This window comes from Passer montanus, unplaced genomic scaffold (genome assembly GCF_014805655.1).
Source record: "Passer montanus isolate IOZ18808 unplaced genomic scaffold, ASM1480565v1 scaffold16, whole genome shotgun sequence".
Lineage (NCBI taxonomy): Eukaryota > Metazoa > Chordata > Aves > Passeriformes > Passeridae > Passer > Passer montanus.
Window position 1 is genome coordinate 6459699 of NW_024363160.1, and position 24483 is coordinate 6484181.

Here is a 24483-nt window from a genome sequence, read left to right on the forward strand (position 1 = left end):
GCTGAGCCCGAGCGGCGGTGGCGGCGGCCGGTGCGCGGCGGGGGCCGGGCGGGCACAGGGCAGGGCGGCCGAGCAGAGAGGCCCGGAGACGGAGGGAAGGAGGGCGGCGGGCGCCGCCGGAGCCCGCGGCAGCTCTGACAGCATCGGAGAGCGAGGCACAGTAGGGGCGAGAAAGGGGCCGCTGCGCGCCCCGTCCTTGCGGGCAGCGGCCAGGCCGAGCCATGCCTGACGCGCCGGGGCCGGGCCGGGGCTGAGGGCGGCCGCCGGGGCGCTGCGGGCACCGCGGGGAGCGGCGGGCCCTGGGAGGATCCCTGCCCGGCTAGAGGCGTTCTGAGCCGCCGGTGCCCCGCTACGTCCCTGCCCTGCTGTGAGAGAGGGAGCTCGGGGGCTCCGTGCTGCGCCCCGCGGCCGTGGCGGCCCCCCCTATGGTGCGCGCCGAGGATGGCGGAGAGACGGCGCAGGTGAGTGCGGGACCGCGCGCTCTGCGCTTTCTGCCCCCATCCCCTCCCGGCAGCGCTGCCTTCCACGCCGCCGTGCCGAGCCCAGGTGCCCCCCCGCGCCCCGGGATCCCGGCCAGGTGCTCCCTCCGCGCCCCGGGATCCCGGCCAGGTGCCGCCCCGCCCCTCACCGCTGCTCCCGGCCTCCTTCCACCGCCCCGGCCTCGGCTGTCACTGCCCACCGCCCTCCCCCTCGGGCACCCTCGCAGGTATCTCCTCTCTCGGACTTCTGGGCACCACCTCTCGGCTACAAATCCCGCCTTTCCCTTGGCAGCCGCTCTCCCTTCCGTGCTTTCGCTCAGGTCGTCTTTGTTGTGGCTTACCTGGGCAGCTGCGCTTGTCAGTAACAACTGCGTTGCCTCCGCAGTAGCTTTCCGTGCTGGGTTATTTTCCTTTTGCTGGAGTAGCACTTTTTCCTTTTCACCTCCCAAGTGGCTTTGGCACAGCCTTGATATAAAGTTTGGGCCTGTTGATTCTTTCAGTATGTTCAGTGATGTAGCCTGAAATATTCCTAAGAGATCACGTTTTGCACAAGAGCTCCACAGCTGCCCTAGATGGCTTTCCTACATCTTTTGTTATATTGATATGAGAATGGGTGTGTCTTTGGTTTGTATTCAGAAGGTGGGTCTTGGAGAACTGTTTTGTCGTTATGGTTATTCTTGTCTTAGATCAGTTTCTGGAAAGTTATAAAGAAATCTAAGAGAAGGATTAGGATTGGGAAAGGAAAGGATACTCGATGACTTATCTATGGCATCTGGGGTTTGTTGTGAATGTATACTTTTCATGGAATTGGGGGTGGTTTCAAAATTAAACATACTAAAACTGCTTTTGCATTTTCCTCTGAAAAAAATGTAAGAGAATATTTTTTTCTGCAAAGCTGCAACTACAACAAGAAAGCAATGCTTTGGTGTTCTGGTTGTGTAATCCACAAAGGGCTTTGCTTGCAGAGGGTGACTGCTGAAGCTATCTGTGCTTGGCTCTCTGCAAGCATAGCTCAGAGACAGCACGTTTCTTGGCACTCCTAAGCAGCATTTTGTAGTTTAAGGGACTTTCACCTGTGGTATTACACGCAGTAGTTTCATTTTTGTCAAGCTTTAGATTGTATTATCTCCCATGGCTGTGGAGTGCTTTGATTTCATGATTGAAAGTACAGCGGGTTGTGGATAGCAGAGGAAGGTTTGGTTAGAGATCGGTAGCCCGAGGCGGATGTTGTGTCGGTGTCTGATGATGGTATCTCCAAAACTATATCATTGAACTATGAGTTTTCATGCAAGTGACTTCAAGACTTTTAATCGAGGTGTGAAGTAAGGAGAAAGTGTAATTGTTTTGCACCAAATAGTATTAAGTTTAATCTTATATTCATTTAATGTTAAGCTTCACTTGGTTGTTGCAGTTGCAAGCTTGATTTTTTTTTTCTTTTAATGGTTCTCAACTCAGAATTGCAAGGACTGCTAGCACAGATCTCACAAAATACGTACTTTATTGTCCTAGATGTCTTATTTGATGAAACTTGGTGGATGCCTTCCACTTTGGTGCAGTATTTTAGCATTTGCATAACTGCAAAAAATTGTCAGATGAGCAATAACAACCCCATGTGTTTAAAAATCTTGTCTTTTTAATTGAAAACTTAAAGTAGTAGTCCCCCTCATTAATCAGGATTTGATTTATAGTCTATCATAGCACTGGTCTAAGCAAGACTCTGGACTAGGTGGTCGTTCAGGTGGAATCGAGGTGCCAGACTGGCAGTGCCTGCTTGGCTGACAGGGGCTGTGGGACACAGGGCGGTGCGGCTCAGAGCTCCCAGCCAGGGCTCTGAACCGCAGCTGCCGCGGGGCCCCCTCATGGAGCCCTTCTCTGCCTTTGAATCCCTCTGACTTGTCTCCTTACTGGAGACTGCTCACGAAATAGTTTGCTCTGCAGTGGGTGAGGAGGTTGTGTGGACAAAGGGCTTTACAAGAAGGCCTGGCTTTAGTTATAAGAGAACTGTACGGCCTACTTGGTGTGAAATGGTGTGTTACGAGAAGTATTTTGGAATTGCAGTCCTAAGATAGATCCCTGAAATTTGTCAAATACCTGTGAACAAAAGAAAAAAGAGGAGTTCGTAGGGAGGCAGAAAAAACTGTTACTTCTGAGTTAAGTTCTCTTAAGTCTTAAGCCACTTAATGCAAACCTCTTAAGGCATTGCCGCTCTTCTTTTTTTTTTTCTGAAAGTATGATGGAGAACTTGCTGTTGACCTTCCCACAAGTTTGCTGCCTTGTCTTTCAGCAACTCAGCAAAGTTTTTTGCTTATGTTTTACTGCAGCTGCGTCATAAAGCTAAGTGGGGCAAATGCAGATGTGGTGTAGGATGTAGAAGCAAGTCTGCAGGAGTTGGGCACTTATTATCCTGTGGAAATGCTTTTGAATAAAGTATGTCCTCGGTGGCTAACAGGAGCAGACTTAATGGGGAATAACAAATAATGTGTAAGTGGTTAATCAGTGTGCTGTGCTGATCATTACATGTTCTAGAAAATAATGGCGAGATGGTCCATTGAATCTGTTCTTGGGACACCAGCACAGGTTAATTTCATTACTGGGGAAGAGTTTTTTGTACTTTTGATTAAAAAATTGAAGTAATTGTCAAGGATGAGAATAAATAATTTTTGTTTTGAACCTGAATTTATGATATTTTTATCATGCTTTGTACCAATAATAAAATGGAAAAAAAATTACACTGTGAAACTGCTTTTAATTTAAGTGATGTGTTTAAATGGGAGTCCCTTCTTTGTGCCTTTGATGTAATTAATGCAGGGGCATTGCAGCTCTTGTTGTTCGAGCTAGGTTTCCACATGTGTTTGAATTTATGCTGGCATGAGTCACTGACATAGAAGTTGAAGCGATGATTCCATGAAACGCTTCCCCGTGCCGCCTGTTTGGAAGGCTTTGTGTGGGCAGGCTGTGGAGTTCCGCATTTCCCCAGCAGATGGAGCGATCTCCGCGGAGTCGCAGAGGTGCCGGCCTGCCCTGGCCCAGCACTGAGTTATTTATTCTGGAACGTATCTGCAGAGATTTGTATCTAATTCCTGTAACACCGAGGCAACGCTTTGAGTCAAGTCAGGAGCCCACTTGAAATCTCAACTTGAGATTTACTTATTTGACATTCTTGTTGTGTTTGTTGTTTCACTTACGGAGGTGGATCATGAATGTATTTTGCAGTCTTAACAAACCACTCTGTAAGCTCATTCATGTAAAATAAAAATGAAAAAATGTATCAGAAATATATGAATCTTAAAAAGAATTTTTTACTTCAAATTTAAATCTTGTCTTGGAAGGAGTTATCTGTCCAGTGTGTGGCCTTGAAATTAAAATTGATTTGGTAATTTGACATGGTGAACTGCTGGAGGCAGACCCTGTGATCATGCAAATCCCATATGTCCTTTTAGAACAATATGTACAGATTGGAAAAAAGCTGCAAGTAATTAGAAAAAAAAAGTCTTTTCAGCGGTATTTTAAACCCTATTTTTGTCTTCTTCACTCATCTGTTGTATTTTGCAGTGAGGAAGACGATGACTTTCAATATATGGATCATGACTATGAAGTACCACAGCAAAAAGGTTTGAAGAAGATATGTAGCAAGGTGAAATGGACCCGTGAAGAGGTAACACTTTTTTTTTGTTTTACTCCGATCCCTACCTGATCTTTTTAGCTCATGAAATATGTTATTATTTAGTATTGTATTGAGGTAGCATGTAAAATTTATTGGCTGAGGTTGTGTCTTGACAGGATGAAAGGCTAAAGAAGCTGGTGGAACAAAATGGTACAGATGATTGGGCTTTCATTGCTAGTCATCTACAAGTAAGTTGAATCTGTTTCAGTTAAGTTCTCTTAATATTTGTTTACTTTGGTCATATGTTCTAGCTTGGAAATGAAGTAAAATAGAATCAGAAGTAAATAATAAAAATTATTTTAGGGGATTCTTCTAAAACAGACTTGATCTAGCTCAGACCTTGAAGAACCTTATGGGCTCAGTCTTCAGTGATAGTCTGAAATGATCAAAAATACCGTCTGTTCACACTTGCTATTTGTTTTCATTATGGAATGCATTCCTGTTATCTTACTGGTTCTGTTGCTCATGGTGGCTAGATCCAGAGTTCACAGGTTGCTTCTGAAGCAGTTAGGAGAGTAGGTTGCATCTGAGAGATTGCTTGAAAAGAGCAGGATGAGTTTCTTAACTGCCATAGGCAAGGGGGCATGTGTGTTTTATTTATTTGTTTCTGTGTGTTTGTTGGGTTTTTTGTTTGTTTGGGTTTGTTTTTGGGTTTTTTTTTAACAGTGATAACTGCTTTGCTGAGGTAATGGTAGACAGTACCTACAAATAGAATTGATGGTGTTTGTTTCTCTTCTGAACAAACGTTATAAAATGCCTGCTGTAAAAACATGGTAGAATATAAGGCTGAAATCACTTCCTAGAAGTGGTATTGGATATTGAAATATTAGAAATCAAAAAAACTGCACCTCCTTCTACCTTTGAGGTTCTTACAATATTGCGTGGGATGATGTGGTTGTTTGAACTTCCACTGTAAAATAAAAAAGGACTTGATTTCTAAATGCTGAACAATTATAACTTTGCATTGTTCTCGTCATGTTTTTGTGCAACTGTGATACTTCTAATTTTTTTCCAAGTGGCAAAATGTAGATATCATGTAATAAACTCAAAGCTTCTAAATTTAAGTCACGCATAAGCAAATCCATATTCCGTACATGTACCTTATTCCCTTATAAAAATCAGTGAAATGAGTGGATGGCAGAGGAGAATCAAAAAGCTTTTATATTAAGCTGTTTGAAAATACATTTGGTGACACTGATATGCAGGTGTAGTATGGAGTTGCATTTAACAGATGTAACAGTTTAGTAAATAATTCTCCATCTGAAAAAAATCCTTCTGGAGACAAAAAACCTGTTGTTCAGCCTGGCCCAAGTGAGGTTGAAAAAATGTTCCCCAGTTATCGTAGAAAAGAAATGTGCATAATCAGGTGCCTGCTGCAGAATCATTGATGTTGGAAGGAATTTCTGTGGGTCATCTGGCTCACAGCCCCTGCACAAGCAAGGTCAGCTGGAGCATGCTGCCCAGGACAGGGTTTGGGCTTGGTTATCTCCACGGATGGAGCCTGCACAACCTTTTTAGGTGACCTAAATTGCAACAGCCAAACAGTAGAGGCTGGCATAATTCGCACTTACCTTGTTACTGATGTTTTTTTGCTAGGAAAGCCAAGGGTATCTTGAATTGTAAAGGCCCTCAAAATGCTGTGCTTTTAAACCCTCATTTCTTTGCTGGACTAGGCACAGATAAACCTTCCCTCCATTCTGCCCAGAAAAAGTGAAGATGGCTTCAAGGTCACTCTCAGGAGCGAGAGTGTAGCTTGTAATCACTTTTGATTTTTTTTGTGGCTAAGACAGACTGAAACAATTATATTGTTTCATTCCATCATTTGTTTTGCTCTTCTCTCCAAATCATGTTATGATTTCAGAAATGTCTAGAAGATAAAAGCACTAAAAGGCCACAATTTAAAATGCTTTTCGTCCAAATGGTAACAGCTATTCTATATTGAGTTTGTCTTTTCCAGCTTCTCTTCAATAGGAAATGATGATGTTTTGTAAAAAACTAGTGTGCTTTTAATCATAGAGCTACTGCTTGTGATTAGCTTGAACGTGCTGTGAACAGAGTAATTTTGTGACATGTTAGTGTTCTGGGTGTTTTTCCTAGTCTTGCAGACCGCTACTTCTTTAACTTCATATTGGCATGGTAACACCTTTACTTGGTAGACAAGACCAGCAAAACCTTGCAGTTGGTACTTGCTATCCAGCAGCTTGCACTGAAGCAAGTAAATAATCATGTCCCAGTGTTAAAAACGTATGCTATCCTTGGGGCAGGCTCTTACCTGTATATTTCTAAGCACCCTTTCATATAGACAGTTTTTAGGCGGCTAAGTGAAGGTTACTTCTCTTTCATAACTGGGAACAATATTTCAAAAGATCCTTAGTGAAGCTGCAGAAAAGCACCATCTGTCCTGGCCAGAAAAAAAAACAATGTTGTTTAATTAGTATATGTTAACTAAATTTAATCTAAATCTGTTTTCCTTAACACTCTAATAAAGAGCTGAGAATACATTCATTTGGGATTTAGCAAAAAATGTATTCTTTTATTTGAAAGGAAAAGTATTTCCTTAAAAATTTCTTGCCTTATTTAAGTTATAGATAATGTCGAAAATAGATCATCCACAAAGAGAGAGTGTGGAGTAATGAGGACAAAAATAAATAGAATTTTTTCTGTAAAGATGAGTAAGTTCAGAATTTGATTATCAAGGTAGTACATTGAAATAATTAGATTAGAACTTCATGCAAGGTTGTTTTTTTTTTTCCAGAGAAGGGTTTTTTAATAAGCAAATGAAATAAGAAATAATAAGGGAGAATTTAACTATTATGCTTAGAACAAATTTCTAAATAAGTCTTTTAATTTGAAATAAGCTAATAATTCATGCTAGAATGTATTTACAGCTTTATGTATTTGAGAGTATAACAGCTACTCCTCTTCTAAAACTGTTTCAGAATCGTTCAGATTTTCAGTGCCAGCATCGGTGGCAGAAGGTACTAAACCCAGAATTGATTAAAGGTCCCTGGACTAAAGAGGAAGATCAGAGGGTAACGAAAACTAATTGATACTCTGCTCTTTAATAAAATTGACATATGACTGCGAAGAATGTGTCCTTTTTTTAAGTTCCATTTCCATGAAGTTGATGTCTGATGCATCTTGTGACATGGATACTTTTATTACATTATGATGTATGAGAAAAAAAAATTCTTAAGTAGATGGAATGTCGGGTCTGCTCAAGCATTTAATTTCCCATTAGTGAGATTGCTGGCTGAATTACTCTAGCTTACCAAGTAGGGGGGGATCTCTTTGTAGCACTAAAGGTCAAAGGTCTCATTTACATATTTTGTTCCTCAAAGCCACCAGGCTTGAAGGGTTTGGAAATAAGGGAAATTATTTCATAACCTACTGTTACAACCCTGAGATATGCTCATTTGGTTAGAGCATAGTGCTAATAATGCCAAAGTTGTGAGAGTGATCCCTGTATAGGCCATTGGACTCTGATCCTCCTTTGTGTAAAGAAGCTATCAGTGTTTTAGGCTCCTTTTTCACCTCACTGTTCCTAATCCATACTGTAGCCTTTTGCCTGCACAACCTGGACTGCCTGGTAGGGAGATGCAAATACAGATTTCTTGTGGTATTTCAAACTGGTTTCTTGTTCCTACTGTTTAAAACTGTTCTAACATATTTTAAACTACTGTTTGCCAATTTATGAATATTGTCTTGCAAATCTATTTCTTTTTACAGTTCTCATTAGTCTTTTAAGAAAAAGGTTCTATTTTGTAAAAACTCCCCATGTCCATTACATTTCTAGATGTAGAGGCGTGGGTCTTTTCTCATATGAATATTGTTGAAAATAGTCAAATTAAATGTTTACCCATTTCTTTTTTGGCCTTTCCTAATGCAGTGGGTGATAGAAAGGAAACTTCCAAATGAATGTTTTCATCAGTATACACTTAAATTCTAAAGGCAGAGATTTTGGAGTTTAGTAATTTCTGATTTCTTAAAAAATAATTTTTAAAGCCCCAAGTCACTGTGTGCCTCCTTATATCAGTTGCCTGTTATAATGCTATTTTAAAATGTGTGTTTATCAGTGTTTTCAGCCTTTGATTAGGTAAATTAGGTTTTGAAATTATAATGTGCTTTCATCTGTATTGCAGGTTATTGAATTAGTTCAGAAGTATGGTCCAAAGCGCTGGTCTCTAATTGCAAAACACCTGAAAGGAAGAATAGGCAAGCAATGCAGAGAAAGATGGCATAACCATCTCAATCCTGAGGTAAAAAAGTCTTCATGGACAGAAGAAGAGGACAGGATAATCTATGAAGCTCACAAGCGTTTGGGAAACCGATGGGCTGAAATAGCAAAACTTCTTCCTGGAAGGTGCTTTTCAACTCTATTTGTGTTAAATGTCGGAATATGAAAAGTGCTCATCTCAGTACCCATTCAAATCTTAACTTGTTAGTTGGAGAGCATCTGCTGAGACTTACATCAAAACATAGTTATCTTGATAGATGCTAAAAATCTTTTGCATTTGGCCTGTATTCTTAAAAAGATGTAAAACCCATAGAAGGAGCTTTAACCGTTTGAAGGTGTCTTCAGATTCCTCCTGATCACTTAAAAACTCTTTATAATAAAGCTGAACTGAATTAACTGCATGCAGTAGTAGGAAAATTATTTGATACCAAACTTGATCTCAAAGTGCCTTCATTAATATGCATTTGAGAGTGAGTTTCCTTAGTAACCTTCAAAAGTCCAGACTTAGGAGTCATGCATTACAAAATGAAGTCTCTAACATGAAGTCTCTAAGTTAAGAATGAATTGTATGCATTGTTTGCCTTATATTTCTTTCAAGTTTCACTGCCATGCTTGTGGAAAACAAAATTTTAGTGTGTGAACAGTTTAATGAAATAATTTTTTTACCTTGTACTGTTAACTGAAATTCAGTGTTAAGCTGTCCCTTTCTGAATTCAGTTTGTGTGTTCAAGGGTGACTGTCTAGCTGTGTCTGAAGAATGTCAGCATTTTTACCTTGGTGTAATGAGGGATGTGTGCTTAAAAATTTTGTGTTTTGATGAAGTGCGCAATCCACGACTCACAGTAAATCCTTTGGAGAAATGGGTTGCATCTAAATAGAATTTCAGAGAGGGAAGATGTGTTTGACAGAAGAATTCCTATTTATTAGCCTGTTTGTTGTCAATAAATCTGACACTCTTAGCTAAAGACTGCTGAAGATCATAGACCTAGAAGATCTGTAGAATCCAACACTACTAGGATGAAACAGGGGAATACTTCCGGGAGTGACCTTAAATGAAGAAGGGGGCTTTAACCAATTTTTGTTTCTGTGTACCTCTACCTAAGGCTAGGAATAATAATGCTAATGTTTTAGACAGTAATGCATTTATAGTCTTCCCTTAATGTTTAGTGTTAGGAGTGATTTCAGCCTGCTTGTCAAAATGCCATGCCTGTTTTATCCTATCCACAATCAAGGGCATGAAGAGGTAGAAGGATGTTGTTCCACAAAGCTGCACATAAAATACAGAGTGGGGGTTGCAGGATGTCAGTTTTAGAAGAGATGTCTTCCAGTAGCAAACACCAGCCAAAGTGCCTCTATTGTGTTGTGGGACAGTGAGGTGATTGTCTTAGCTACATGTACTGTAGATTTATAGCACAGGGGTAAATAATTATATGTTCATTAAATTATTCCAAGTATCTAAGAAAAAAGTTCCCCATCATGATTAGAGTCAGAACCAAGGCTTTCTCCTCTTCTGCTTTTAATTTCTGGCACACTTGAAGTTTAGTAGAAGAATGTTGTGAAAAGAGTAGCCTTCTAGTCATTATGCCAAAACCCTACTGATAACAGAACTTTTGGTCTAAGCTGCTGGCTCTTTCTGGATTTGTGGCTTCAGAGTCACCTATTGTACAAACTATGTCAGTTCTGTCATATATTAAATTTTGAGATATAGAAACCAGTCACTGCTTTATGCTTTCATTTTAGGACTGATAATTCAATTAAAAATCACTGGAATTCAACAATGCGAAGAAAGGTGGAACAGGAAGGATATTTGCAAAGTGTTATAAAGTCTGAAAGCTCTAGTTCTACTGAACTTCAGCCCCAACCTTGTCTGACTATGGAACACTTGCACACTCAGAATCAATTTTATGTGCCTGTTCAGACACATGTAAGTTCAAAATTTAGAATGATAAGTATTTCACAATTTCAAATAATTGATTTGAAACAAGAAACACATCTGAAAGATTATTTTTGTGATATTATGGCAACTTGGGATTTGTTAACCGTAAATAATTAATGTATAATAAACTAGCGTTAATTTTATATCCTCATTTTCCTGAGGGTTTGTAAAATGTTTTATGTCTTTTTAGATTCCAGCATATCAGTATGCTTCACCAGAAGGCAGCTGTCTAGAACATACTCCATCTTCTTCCAGCATAGTTCAGGTAAATTGGTAACAGCTTTCATATATTAAAGAGAATTTACTGCATAGTATTATTTAGTAAAATGAAAATATGTGTATCTTCAAAATGTCTGTTAGTCTTTATCATTCACCTACATTTATATAGTCTCCTTTGTAAGTAAGCTTGCTAGTGTAGTTGGTAGTTTTAGGTAGTAAAAATGAAGCTCTCTTTCTATATCCCAGAAACATGATGCTTTGTGCTTATTTCTGACAGAAATATGGCTTAAAACATGCTCCACTTGTTAAATGTTGAGGCTAAATTGTGACGTATATTAATATTACCTAGCTTATGAGAGGTTTACTATTTACATATATGTAATAAATATAACCCTATCTGAAAAACTCAACTTACTGTGACTTACACTTCTGGCTGTGCTTTTTTGTTCTCATTAGGTGTTATTTCTTTCTCACTGATAAACATCTTTCAATCAGTTGCTCTTTTGCAGCATTCTAAATCCTGAAGAATTAAGAAATTTTAAAACAAATAGAAATTGGATATATTATTTCCTTTTGCTTTTTTGGACTCATTTGGAATATATCTGAAATTCCTCATGTGGTGCAGAATGAATAGAGATCTTGGTTTCTAGTATGACACCTTGGAAGAATTCTTGTTTATTTGGAATTACTAGAAGTATTTTGACACATGGATACATGGATTTTTTTTTTTTTTTTTGTGTTAGAGGAATTCTGTAGAATGCTCTACTTGACCTGAAGTTTCCCTCTGCAGGTCATCTCTTTCATGTTGCATTATCTTCCCTGATAAAGGTATAGGAATACAAGTCACAGCAAAGCCTCAAATGGCTTTTGACAGTCTGGATTGCCCTACACAGAAAAGTATAAGATACTTTCTGCTCCTTGAAGTACTCTCTGAACTGGTGATAGCATATATCCTCTCCTATATTTATAGTAATAATGGAAAGTGTTAAGGAGGTTAAGAACAAACAAACCAATCAAAACCAATTAGTTAATTATCTTTTCTAGATAGTAGTGGTGGGATTGCTTGTATAAATACCATGTCAGCAAATGCTGATTTGAAACACTGTCTTGCACACTTAGTGAGGATGAATAGCATGCAGTTGTAGAAGGACTGTGAAACCACAAACATATAAACCAGTGTGCCAGCACTTGGTTCTATTAAAGATAGAATATAGTGACTTCAGTTTAGAAAGTGCTTTAGTGCACAGATAACTTACAGGCCATATTAGAATGCAGTTAAAATACCACCTTACACGCCACTTTAACATCAGATCCATCTCCTGGTAATTGGAGATGTTTCAGTTGTGGGTGACTTCTGTACTACAAAATAGGATACAACCTGAACAGTTCTGTTCCCTCTCTGTGTGGATTCCTGTTAAAAATACAGCTGTGTTATAATGCAGAATCTTTACTGTGAAGAGGTGGTGGAAGTAAAAAATAGTAATGGCTTCTTTCTTAAATTTTTCAGCAGCCATTTATTGATGATGATCCTGATAAAGAAAAGAAAATAAAGGAGCTTGAATTGCTACTTATGTCAGCAGAGAATGAAATCAGAAGAAAACAAATGTCTTCTGTAAGGACTGTAAATTTCTCTAAATATTTGAATTTGCATTACTGAGGTTAATCCTCAGAAATTCAGTAATGGTTGTGTGGTTTAGTGTGGTGTTTTTTTCACCTGACCCTCTAAAATCAAACCTATGGCTGTTGCATTGGAAAACAAAAATCTATATATTAGAACTGAGACAACTTATTTTTAGTGCAATTTGCTAAACTATGAAGACAGCAATATGACCAACAATTTGGCTGTTCCTAAGACCCAGTATTTTAATCCTCTTCAGGAGGTGACACATTTGATATCATTGCCATTCAGTTTTATGGATCAGCAATGCTGATCCTCTGCTTAGCAGAGATGAAAAATACATGGATTTTGCCCCATTTGATTTCAAAATGTCCTGTAGATTATATTCAAACTTCAGTGTGAGTTCTTGCAATACTTAATATCCACATTTGGACTTGACAAACACTAAATAAATATGCACTGTACACAATTTGTGTGTAAATTCAGTGGAATTTCCCTAATTCTGTAGAATTAGGGTGACTTGCAGATGGCAGTCACTGATTTCTTTAGAGGGCTGTGCATATCAGACACCTAACTAACCCAACCATACTGATCATTAGTTTAGGTTACAGGTGAACTTCAGATTTTATGCGGCGGAGTTATTTCTTTTGGAACAGTGCAGTTCTGCTTATCTAGTAGAATCTGGTTTGCTTCTAGATTTCCAGTGAAAATTAAAATTTGTTTCTTGGGTACTAAGCAGTCTACTGAAATGGGATAACCTTTTAGAAGTTTACTTAGCTATTAATGCAAAATATGCATTAAAAAACCACAGATCAAATAAGTAGTATTTCACACTCTAGAAGCATTTTCTAATCTTAAAATTAGAAGTTCAGTGTTCTGTACTGAAGATGACTTCATATACTGGTGTTCAGGTACGCAGGAAACTTCATCAGAGATGGCTTCCAATACAGCCCATAATTACCTAAGTTGTGTGTATAAGATATGAATGGGAGGTAAGATAAAAATCTTACATTAACATGCTCAGCTTTCTCAAATCGTGTAAAGAGAAGACTAACTTTAATTGAAGCAGATAATTAGTATTTGAAAATGCCAAAATGAATAGTTATGCTTAGTCTTTTTTTTTCCACACTTCTTTATTTTTCCCACCCTGCAGTTGCATAATTGACTCTTTTCAGCCTCTAAGTTGAATAAGATTAACATGTCTCTTCACAATTTTTTAGCAAGCTGGAAGCTTGTCTTGTTGGTCTGGAAATTTTGTCATGGAGGATTGTTTGCCTAATACACTAAGTAGCCTTGAGGAACAAACAAGTAATTTCTACAGCATGGATGAGACCCGCATCACACCTGTTCAGCAGAATTCACCACCTAAGTATTTGGGTGTGGAAGCAAATAGAATGTTAACACCTCTACAAACCATTCCAGAATTTGCAGAGGCACTAGATCTTATGGAAATCGTAAGTTTGTATTCCTTGTTTAAAAATAAGTGTTTAATTAGGAATGTCAAGTTACACAATATGTGTAAAATACTCTTAAATTATTTTGTGTTCATCTATAATTTCTGCCTTATGTGCTTTATTGCCTGTTTTAAAAGAATTGTGTCTTAAAATGTCGAGTGTTTTATGATTGTATGAAAGACACAGAGACTTACACAATATGTGTCAAATACTCTTAAATTACCTTATTTTGTGTTCATCTATAATTTCTGCCTTATCATGTGCTTTATTGCCTGTTTTAAAAGATCTGTGTCTTAAAATGTCGAGTGTTTTATGATTGTATGAAAGACACAGAGAGAATAATTCAGTATATAGCTTGTGGAGGTAGAGGGCTGATAGATTGGCTTGGATATTCTGAAGCAATCTTGGCTAAGCCTGCTTGTGTTTTGTGTCTTGGCCCACAGGATCCGGTAGCATGGAGCGATTCGTGTTTTGAGCTTTCCGAGGCTGTTGTATCCCCTGTCAAGCCAGCTCCAGTGAAACTGATGCGGCTCCAACACAGCGAGGGGGCTGCCGAGTGCCAGTATAATGTTATGCTTGATGGCAAAAACCACAGCAGCATCAGTGGGGATGAGGAAACAGTTTTTTCAACAAGCTCAAACTTAACCAAGTTCAGCAATCCACCTGCTATCCTGAGAAAGAAGAAGAGATTGCGTGTCGGGCAGTCCCCGGTTACGGAGCTGAACGATGGCTTGTGTAACGACGCCGTCAATGTTGCACTAAAGAGGACGCCAGTGAAAACACTACCATTTTCTCCATCACAGGTGGGTGTATTTTTAAATATGGCTAAACATGAAGACTGTGGTGGGTGGGTCATAAAATGTAACTAGTTTCTTCCCTAGTAGTACATTGAAGCCTAAATAAATATGTCAAAAAACTTCTTAAAGCATGTGCATTAGGGTAAATATATTAAAAATATACTGTTAAACAACCTCTATTTTGAAGACTGATGGGGAGGGCACTAGCAGCAGTGGCAATCTGTGTCTCAGCTCACACTTTCTCATGCAAATAATTGTTGATAGAGATCTTTAGTCTCTGTGACCTAATTAAGGAGTAGGGATTTTAAGAAGAAAATCAAGGTTTCAACAATAAGTATAAACCAAGAACAGAGTGTTGGGATTTATCAGTAAAAGTTTTTCAGATATATGTATATAATTTGGGGGTTTTTGCTGTTCAGCACAATGGTGAAATTTTGTCCTGTAAGGTTGCTTTTTTTTTTTTTTCCTTCTTGTGCTTAGTTTTTCAACACTTGTTCTGGAAATGAACAGTTTAACTTTGAAAATCCTGCATTTACATCGACTCCAATCTGTGGGCAGAAAGTTCTTATTACGACTCCTTTACACAAGGAAATGACACCACAAGATCAAAAGGAAAATGTGGGGTAGGTTTATTGCAGTAAACATCTGGTGGTGTTATTAAATTAAAGTTTAATACCCATGGGGTATTATGCTGTGGTGATCTCAGTACTTTCAGATGTATGGTGGTGATATCTGTTGTGTAAATGAAGGTATTTTAAAGTGTTTCTTAGATTAATTTTATTACATTGCTAATGATAAAATATTAAAATGTTAAAATGCACTTTTCTATGCCTGAATAGTTTTAGAAGTCCCACAATGAGAAGATCTCTTTTGGGTGCAACACCAACTAAAATGTTAAAATGCACATGTGAACACTTTTCTATGCTTGAATAGTTTTAGAAGTCCCACAATGAGAAGATCTCTTTTGGGTGCAACACCAAGGACACCAACTCCTTTTAAAAATGCTTTGGCTGCTCAGGAAAAAAAGTATGGTCCTCTCAGACTTATGGTATGTGATGATACTGTTTCTTTTCTTCTTTGTTGAAGTCTAAATGCCCTCTTAGTTTTGAGGTATTGTAAGCCTCACTGTGATCTTAAAAAGCATTTACTTATCCTAGAGAACAGCTAGAATGTGAATCAAAACCACTTTGGATCTGTTTGTTATACTTGTATCCTTCAGTGTAGCATGAAGGCATTGTCTTCTTGAATAGTAATCTTTAAAAGTGTCAGTTTCATGTTTTTGAGTTGTTTTAAATTTGCCTCTCCTTGCCTATCCTTGCTAAAACTTTCTCTTACAAGGTGGTTGCATAGTTACCTGAACTTTTAATACTTTAGGCTTCTATTTTTTCAAAAGAAAAATTATAAATGAGAGAATGAATGGGTGTGGGTTCTCCAGCTGGGTAATCTGGTAAGAGCAAACTGCTGTGGATGAGTATGACTGACCTCATGTTTTTAAACAACTTTCACAGTTCACTTGAAAAACTGCATTATCTTTGAATCCTCTGGACTATGGAGGAGCTGAGTTGTTCTTTGATTTTGGTACTTCTACAGCACTAGGACTGAAACTAGGTGTTTACCACAGAGAGATAATCTTGAGTGATGTTTGCAGTTTTTTCATCCTAAATCCCAAAATTTTAGTATAGCAGTTCATGATTCTCTGATTCTGCTGGCTGTCACACACTTTTTTTTGTTTTGTTGACTATGGATAATGTTACCTTTTTTTGTTAGTTTGTCCAAATGAATTAAATTTTTGTTCTCTTCCTAGCCTAGCTAAGGTATGTTAATGCATAATAACTTTTGGAATTCAGGAGACATATGCTTTTCAAATTCTGAAAAGATTCCAGCCAATATATATTGACTGCTTCTTTTCTGCAAACACAGAAGGTAGCTCAGACTTTGCCACAGGGCTTGGCACCATCTGTGTTACCCTATAGATTCACAGTCCCTCACTATGCAAATTGAGTGGTTTGGCATTCCTGTTTCTGTCCACTATTAACCTCCTGTTCAAAATCAAATTTTGAGGGCTTAAGGGAATTCTTCTCCTGTTGGTACACAAAGGAGCCATCTGTATGGCTTCTGTGAAATTCTGTACTGTACTTAGGACTATCAATGTCTTATTCAAAGATTTGTGTTAAAATTGGTATAAATTCATTTCACAACAACAGTTACACATTTCTAGTACAGTTTTTAGTATGTTTTTATGCATGTATATGTACATATGTGTTTATGTAGGTATTTAGTGTATATAAATTATTTTTATCCCTTTTATCAGTAAATAGCTATTTGCAAACAAGTAGCTTGTCTTCTTCAATGCTACCTTGCATTTTTGAGGCACTGTGTGCATATATTTGTTTTATCTGGCTAAAAATAAAGTGGAGTAAAATGAACTTAAAATAATCTTCTTAGCCTTGAAATGCAGCCCTGTGGTTTTTAACTATAGTAGCTTAGGTCCTTTCTTGCTGTGTTTTGCAAGATCTCTTTTCTGGCCTACATTAGCTGAAAGTAGAATGTTGTAAGAACTGGCCACTAATAGACTTCCTGTATTTTCTTCTTCAATTTTAATTAATGTTTAGTCACAACCACTTGCCTTCTCGGAGGAAGACATTAGGGAAGTTTTGAAAGAGGAAACTGGAACAGATATATTTCCCAAGGAGGAGGATGACACTTTGTATAAAAACTGCAAGCAGGAGGTAATATGACAATAATAATTTCAAATAGGGAATAACTGCTTTTAAATAATATTTTATAATTTTTCTCTGCAAAATGTTTATTTCAGCACAACTTTTCTAAAAAAGTCAGAAAATCACTGGTCCTAGATCCACAGGAAAAAGAAGAGGTTGGGGCCCAGCGTTTGACAGAAGATAATAGTTTAGATGTACAGGTAAGAATTAAAGTAAACTAAACTAACTGAAGATCATCACTGGCAGCAGTATTAATATGGAACTGTGTATCTTTTGTTCTGCCCACTAAAATAATTTTTTTGATTGAAGTTGCTAGATTAATGCATCTAGAAAGTGAAAAGTACCTTCAGTTCAAAATACTGTTTTAAGTATATAAGAAATAGGTGAGCATTGGGCTTGAATTCATGCATGAATTTTTCCTTTCAGTCCTTCAGAGTAGGTAAAATGATGTGAATGCTTTACAGGTTCGTAGCAAAGCTGTTTCCATGCTGGTTGCCTATAAACTTTAGCATACACAGAATGCTGAAGCTTTCTGTAATATACCAGGAAGGTGACGCTTGCTTCCATGCTGTGCATGCTTGACAGTCTGGCAAATGTGTTCTGAAAATACCTAATTGCATATTAGGCAGCATGTTTTTCCTGCTTCACATAGTAGGGGAATACTTTAAGAAATATCAAGCATGTCAACGATGAAGTTAGTGTGCTTCCTTTGCCTAAAGGAATTTGAATACTTCTGCCTCAACAACCAAGACATGAAGAAATCAGATATGAGGCTATTTTGGTCCCTCTTTCCTTTAAAAAGAAGCGTAATGTTTTTTCAGTTGAGTAATTGAATATCTTACTCATTAGTCTTGTAGGAAAACTTTTTTCTGATGAGTTCTTAATGCATGTATGTGTTTAATGCTTAAAGAGGGAATGTCTGTGATTCTTGATTAGGTTTAAGGCTATATACAGGATGTAGGAGCCAAGATTCTTAAAAAGCCAGTGTAAGGTGCTTAGGTCATACTCCTTTCTAGCTGGTTTTCTAAATTCCCTTCTAAAGTGCCTCTTAGACTCTGTGCCAAGCCTTGGAATCTTCCTGCTGGGTATTGGGTGCTCTGCCACCTAGTGGGAATTGTCAGCTTCCCCAGGATCATCTCTTGGGAGGAGCAGCAGTGCTGCAGCCATTGCAGTCATGACCAAAATGGCTGCTGTTCTCTTAGTGATGTCTTGGTATGACACATTATTGTGTGTCACTGAGTCCAGGTTAAGATACACTGTGATGTTGTGGTCTATTGAAGGCTGGGGACTGGGGAAAAGTTGGGTTTTCCTTCATTTTCATATGGAATGCTGGTGCAACAAGAACATTCACTCCTGGCAAGAGAGATAGTGGTAGTATCTTTTTTAAGAGTGAAAATATACCAATCTTTAAGTAGAAATTGTGTGTCCATGTGATGATAATTTAGGAATAAGGTCTGATACATACTAATAAATACTAAAGGTGATCTAATAAATATTTAAAGGTGGTTTAATGCAGTTTAATGAGGTCTTTTTGTAAGCAAGCAAATACTTATGCCATTGTTACTGTGAACTAATTTTTGGTCTTTAAAATTGACATACATCTGTCTTCCACTTTTGTATACTGAAGCTGGATTAATTTCTTTTTATTTCTATAGACATTACCAATATATAAAAAGTTCTTCTGGAATGATCCATACAGTGCTTATTTCAGTTCTTAAAGCAGTTCCTCCCCCTAAAATTGATGTGATATTACTTTTTTGACTCTAGTCTCCTTGTCCTTACTTTCACAAAGATTGTCCTACATGTGAAACTGATTGGTTTTTTTTCTTTTCAACTGTTCTGTAGTTACCACTTTATCAAGTCTTGTTCTTAACAAAATATATCAGAATGGTATGGCTTTAGGGTAAAGGAACTGTCTGCTCAGTGATACCTAAACCATGCTAGCAGCTGCTTGTTGTACTATGGATCCCAGTATGGACCAGGCTATTTCTTCATATACTGTTCATTACATTTTCTTTTCAGAGTCTTTCCTAGGGTCTTTCTGATAGTTTATTTACATTTTGGCTTCTCTGAAGGCAGCATTTGAAGTCTTTTTGTATTAACTACTAATTATTATTCCTGTTCTCTACTCTCTTTTTTGTCAATAGTCAAAAAATGCATATACCACATCTTTATTAATGACACCACTGTTGGAAATACAGGACAACAGATGTAACCTGACATCAGAAAAACAGGATACAAATCCAACAAACAAAGCAAATGCAATAATTAAGAAGAAACTGAATACATGTGCTACAAAAAATGTCAAAATGGAGAAAACTCTTCAGGTCTGGATTCATTCTGGTTAATTCTGTTAGTGGGTTAACAAAGAAATTTTGTATTGCTTTATTTCTGTCTTGCACTAATATCTAGAATTGTTGAAACCAGTGATCCAGTTTCAGTGTTTCCATGATTCTTGTTTCTTGTAAGCTGGTCATTTTTTTGCAAAGTGTTTATTCATAGCTAAGTTCTTTAAACACAACGCTGATGTTTCACACTTTGTTTCAGTGAAACAATCTGATGTTTCACTAAGATTTGGATGGGGGGCGTGGAGAAAAACCAGGGTAGTGGAGAGCAACAAGACAGGTTTGGGTGCCCAAGACTAGGAGTTAGAAAACTTGAGCTGGTGCAAGGCAAACTTCTTTAGGACCTTAGTTTCTCAAATTTGCCTGGTGCTTACTCTTCATAATAAGCCCAGTGGGATTCATTAAGCAGAGTTTATCCACAGATTCTGTTTGGTAATTGTTCTTGTAACAGGCCTGTTCTTTTACATAGGTATATTTTCCATACTGGTAAAACCATTGAAGCTAATTTTCTTTCTGTCCTGATCACCAGCTTTAAGAAGAGATTTCTTTGACCTGACTTTGTACCAATTCCAGTTTGTCCCATAGGGAGTTAATGTGTAAGGTATTTCTGTCTTCTCAGAATATCTATAGCTCTGTATTAATGAAAAAATTAAAAAAAATAATCCCAGAAGACAGGATACCTGGAGCCTGATCTTCCATATTCTATTTAATTGCTTTAACAATGATGTTTTTAAGTAGAGAGACAACAGTATTGCTTTCTGATCTTTTCTTATAAGGAAGAAGAACAAAGTTCATTTAACTGTGATATTAAAAGTATAAAAAAAAAATAAAGAAAAATTCATTTTGCTGTGAATTGCAGCAAAGGTGAATACATCTGTCTGACCCAGAAGTATGGTCTTCAGAATACTTAAAAGGGGAGCTTAGTCATAGTATGCTCACAAATATTTTCATTGAACCATCTTTTTTCCTTTTTCTCTTTCCCCAGAGAAATTGTCTCTCAGTTTTGTGGCCTCTTTAACCCCAAGTCCCTTCTATGAATCAAGTTCTGCTAAATTTGCAGATAAGCTCAAGCAGCTAATTTTCTTTATGAATCAATATGTGGAACTGATCCTTTGGATCAGTTTCTAGCTCCATGTGGGAGGGAGAGGATCTTGCATTCTTCATCATGCTACAGTCAGCCAGTGTCAGCTCCAATTTGGAGCCGAAATGAATCAGCTTGAGATTCAGTACATTTTGTGAAGATGTAGGCTTTGCTTCATGGAGGAAGCAGGACTAGTAGCTTAATTATTCTTCCATTCATCATTGTCATTCCCAATTCCTTTACCATTTCTAATATAGTCCCCAAAAATCTGACCGTTCTTCCACAGTTGTCACTTGGTTCAGTGAAGTTCTTCACAATCTTCTTTTTCAGTTCCCAAATCATTTTACCTTCCTTGGTGTCTCCAGACAGCTACCAGTAATGTGTTTTTCTGCCTGTTGAACTTAGCACATTTAAAGAAGAAGATATTCAAAGAGAAGATAACTTAATTAGCTTCCCTTTTATGTATTAATTGTTGAACTGGTTAGACTCTATTAAAGAGTGTTTTTCATTTTGTGTGTTTGAACTCAAAACATAACCCAGATGCACTGCTGGGGAGCTGGATTAAGGGACGGTGAGGGAGTCACAAGTTTTTGGTATTGTACTGTATAAATTTCTCAGTAAAATACAGGATAGGATAGAATGTAGGCTCTTTCTCAGTAAAATATATTATAGCTAGGCTTTAATAATTTATTACTACTCTGAAACATTGTATGAGAATTGCTTAAGTATTTTAGTTTGTTAAAAGGACCTTTTTAACGGAATTTTATTTTATGCAGCCAAGTCGTGACTGGGAGGCAGTTGTTTATGGAAAAACAGAAGACCAGCTTATCATGACTGAGCAAGCACGAAGGTATCTGAGCACATACACAGCTACCAACAACAGTTCAAGGTCTCTGATACTGTGATGGTCACTGCAGCTGACAACCATCTCTTTTCATTGAAACTGAAACAATGTTGAAGGCCAATTCCCGTGTGATGCTTGGGAATTAAGTCTTTGAGAGAATCTGCCAAGGGAAACCTTAAAGCTACCTTAAAGCTTCTTTTCTTCTTTTGACTGACAAAGAACAGACGTGAAGCTCTTGCATTCTTTACGAAGGGATACCGCAAACAGTTCTGCAATGAATTTTTTAGATATTAAAAGAGTAAACCCCTAAAATATAAAGAAGGGTAAAATGCATTGCAGTACTGACAACATACAGTTTTTAGGTCTATTTTTCATATTTATTCTTTTGACTTGCATCGCTTTTTTATCTGTTAGAGCATTTTCAATATAGAGTAGGTTTATAGGTTGTTACTGGTTTCCAAATGAGCAACATACATGACTGAATGTGCTTTTGCTTATGTAGCATTTTTCTAGTATATAAAGAAACACAATGGAAAGGAGTACAAAGGAAGGATAGAAAGTTGCACTACTAATTTTTTTTGGTATGCTGCAAAACAATGAAATTAACTACAGTGTTAAATATATTTATTTGCAAATGGTACTAGAAGTAGGCAGAGGGGGGTGAATTAAGTTTAGTGTAAAGCATCAGTATTTTCTTCATAAATCTCAAAATGAGATGATTGTTGAATGTATTGTACAGTATGTAGGAACAAGCAAAATTTTGTAAATTGGAAAGGAGTCTGTTTTTATAATTTATTTCCATTTCAAAGCTTAAATGTAGATATTTATATGTATGCAGGTTGTCTAGAGGCCAATGTTGTTTCCTGTTAAAACAGCTAAAATGGAAAAAGGACAAGTTTAAAATATATGAAATAGCAGAAGAATTACAGTGGTGAAGTGTAAAAATCTATACTGTATGTTACATCTACATAAAGATTGCACTATAGCCCTAAAATCATGTTGGTCTACAACATAATTACAAGGTATTCCTATATTATACAGCAACTGTTCCTGTACCTTGTTTAAATATATTTAGAAAGAAATGGTGGGGTCTTATATGTGACCGCGGAGTACTTTGTCCTGCATAGGAACTAAAACCTAATGCATTTACCATATGTATATTTAATTACTTTTTTTTTTTTAAAGAAACTTGGCACCTTGGATCTCAAAACAATTTATCTGCACTTAACTTTGACCATTATATACTGACTAAATGTTTGAAGAGCAAAGAGAACATTGTTTTATTTATGAAAAATCTTTGTCCTTATTTAAAGGTATACAGGTCACAACACTTGCTTTAGTTGCCTATTTTAGGTATTTGCACTTATTTTATGTCTTTATTTTTGGTTTTGAAGGAATGTTTTGGTTTGCTTTTGTTGTAGAGATTTTTATGTAGTTAATTTCGAGCAAGTTATAATGGAGTGCTCTCAACAGAATACTGACAGGTAAATAGAATTGTACACTGTAGTTTTAGTTATTTATAATTCAAACACTCTTCCTCTCCACTCCCGGGTGTGCTGCTACGGATCGTGGCAGAATCGGCTTGCTGCTATGAGAGATGGAAAGAGCGAGCATCATATGCACTGTATGTAAAATTACATGATGTCAGGTTCTCTAGTTAACTTTATGAGATCAACCAGTACTATGCAGGGTGTGGAAAGTGTTCCTAACACTTTAATATCAAAGATGGTAGAGAAGAATTAATTAATGGAGAAATTTAACACGTGGTGAGCGGCACAAGGAAGGTAATGGGTTCTTAAACTTTTTTAAAGCATCTCAAAGCTTATACAATCCTTGTTTTTATGAGCTTTTTGATATTGGCTCTGATAGTAATAGGCACAAACATTTTTAGCAATTTTTAATTCACATCACAATTTTAAGGGGGGCGGGAATCCTATTATAAGCAAGGGATCAGAAAATGCCCATCATGCCAGGATTACTCCTCACCTAGCAAAATTTAAAGGAGTCAATTGGAATTCTTGGCAGTACTAGATTTAGGTGTGCATTACCAGAATGGATTTAACAGCAACATGTAATGCTGGAGACAGCATTTAATTCACAAAAAATGAAATCAGACATTAAGACAGAATGACTATCTAGAATCTGGATGGTATATTGAAGTAGAAATGGTATCATCAAACTACCTATACCAAGTTTAAGCATAGATTTATGGTAAGTAGTAATAATTTGTGTTGGTATTGGTTGGATCGTTTAGTTAACTCCTACTTTGTTGCTTTAGCAGGAAGGTTTTAATCTTTCATATGTCAGGCATCTTATTACTTTTTGAATGTTGTGTGCATTTGCATTTCTTTCAGTTTATAGGTCAATTGTACATGCAGCAGCCAAACTTGCATGAAACCTAAATACATACTACACCATATTTTTGTTCTAAGGTTTGACATAACGTGCAACAAATGCCTTGTTTATCTTAGTTTTTGTTGTACTACAAACTTTTCATTTATGTAAGAGAATCTCACAATGCAGACCGTGTTAATGTCAGAAATAAAGCATCTATGTACCAGGTTACTGTAAGTGTCTTTTGTTTGAAAACTGTAACACTCAGTGCTTGTTAAAGCAACATGTATGTACCTGTGCCTGTGGAACTGCAAGAGACCTGTGTTTTCTGGACTGGGCAGAGACAGCAGATATGGAAATCAATGGGTTACACAGCAGGGTGGAGTCCCTTGCCAGTACCTGCTTCAATCCAACCTGCATGTAAGCCTACTTGTATCTGATAATCAGTTTATAGTTGTCTCTCAAAGCTATAAAACAATTTTTTATGTATAGAAGACAATTAGAGGGATGAATGCTGATAGTGGTAAAGCTTTAGTTACATTCCTTTCATTTGTAGGATAGGAGTATTTTAGTATGTGCGCCTGAGTCTTGGGAGATAAATGCAAATGTAAGCTATGCAGTGTGATTTTTTTTTCCCTCCCTTAAGTAGTTCTCACATACATGCATTAATCTGAATTAGACTGAAACTCTCTTATTTTGATAGAACCATGGCCATTCAATACAAAATTTCAATTTCCTTTCCCAGTTTTGTCACA

General features: G+C 37.5%; 1 protein-coding gene across 2 annotated transcripts; it reads left to right on the forward strand.

The window, feature by feature from the left end:
• The first annotated feature begins 53 nt into the window (after positions 1–53).
• MYBL1 (MYB proto-oncogene like 1) lies at positions 54–23948 on the forward strand. Of its 2 annotated transcripts, XM_039703082.1 has the most exons (16): positions 54–461; positions 4032–4134; positions 4260–4331; positions 7083–7175; positions 8286–8506; positions 10121–10304; positions 10507–10581; positions 12043–12147; positions 13374–13607; positions 14051–14410; positions 14885–15027; positions 15338–15452; positions 17017–17133; positions 17220–17324; positions 19272–19451; positions 21327–23948. In XM_039703082.1, exons 1-16 carry the CDS (start codon positions 442–444, stop codon positions 21453–21455), a joined length of 2256 nt encoding a protein of 751 aa, XP_039559016.1. In that variant the 5' UTR covers positions 54–441; the 3' UTR covers positions 21456–23948. The 2 variants fall into 2 exon arrangements, with proteins under 2 accessions (XP_039559016.1, XP_039559017.1); XM_039703083.1 differs by lacking the exon at positions 19272–19451.
• The last annotated feature ends 535 nt before the right edge of the window (positions 23949–24483 follow it).

What these genes read in the sequence shown, in the direction of transcription:
- MYBL1 (XM_039703082.1), top strand. Translation starts at nt 442, where the DNA reads ATGGCGGAGAGACGGCGCAG. An exon ending in GAAGAAAACAAATGTCTTCT is followed by an intron (nt 12,148 to 13,373) that starts GTAAGGACTGTA and finishes ACAATTTTTTAG; the next exon opens with CAAGCTGGAAGCTTGTCTTG. An exon ending in ATAATAGTTTAGATGTACAG is followed by an intron (nt 17,325 to 19,271) that starts GTAAGAATTAAA and finishes TTTTGTCAATAG; the next exon opens with TCAAAAAATGCATATACCAC.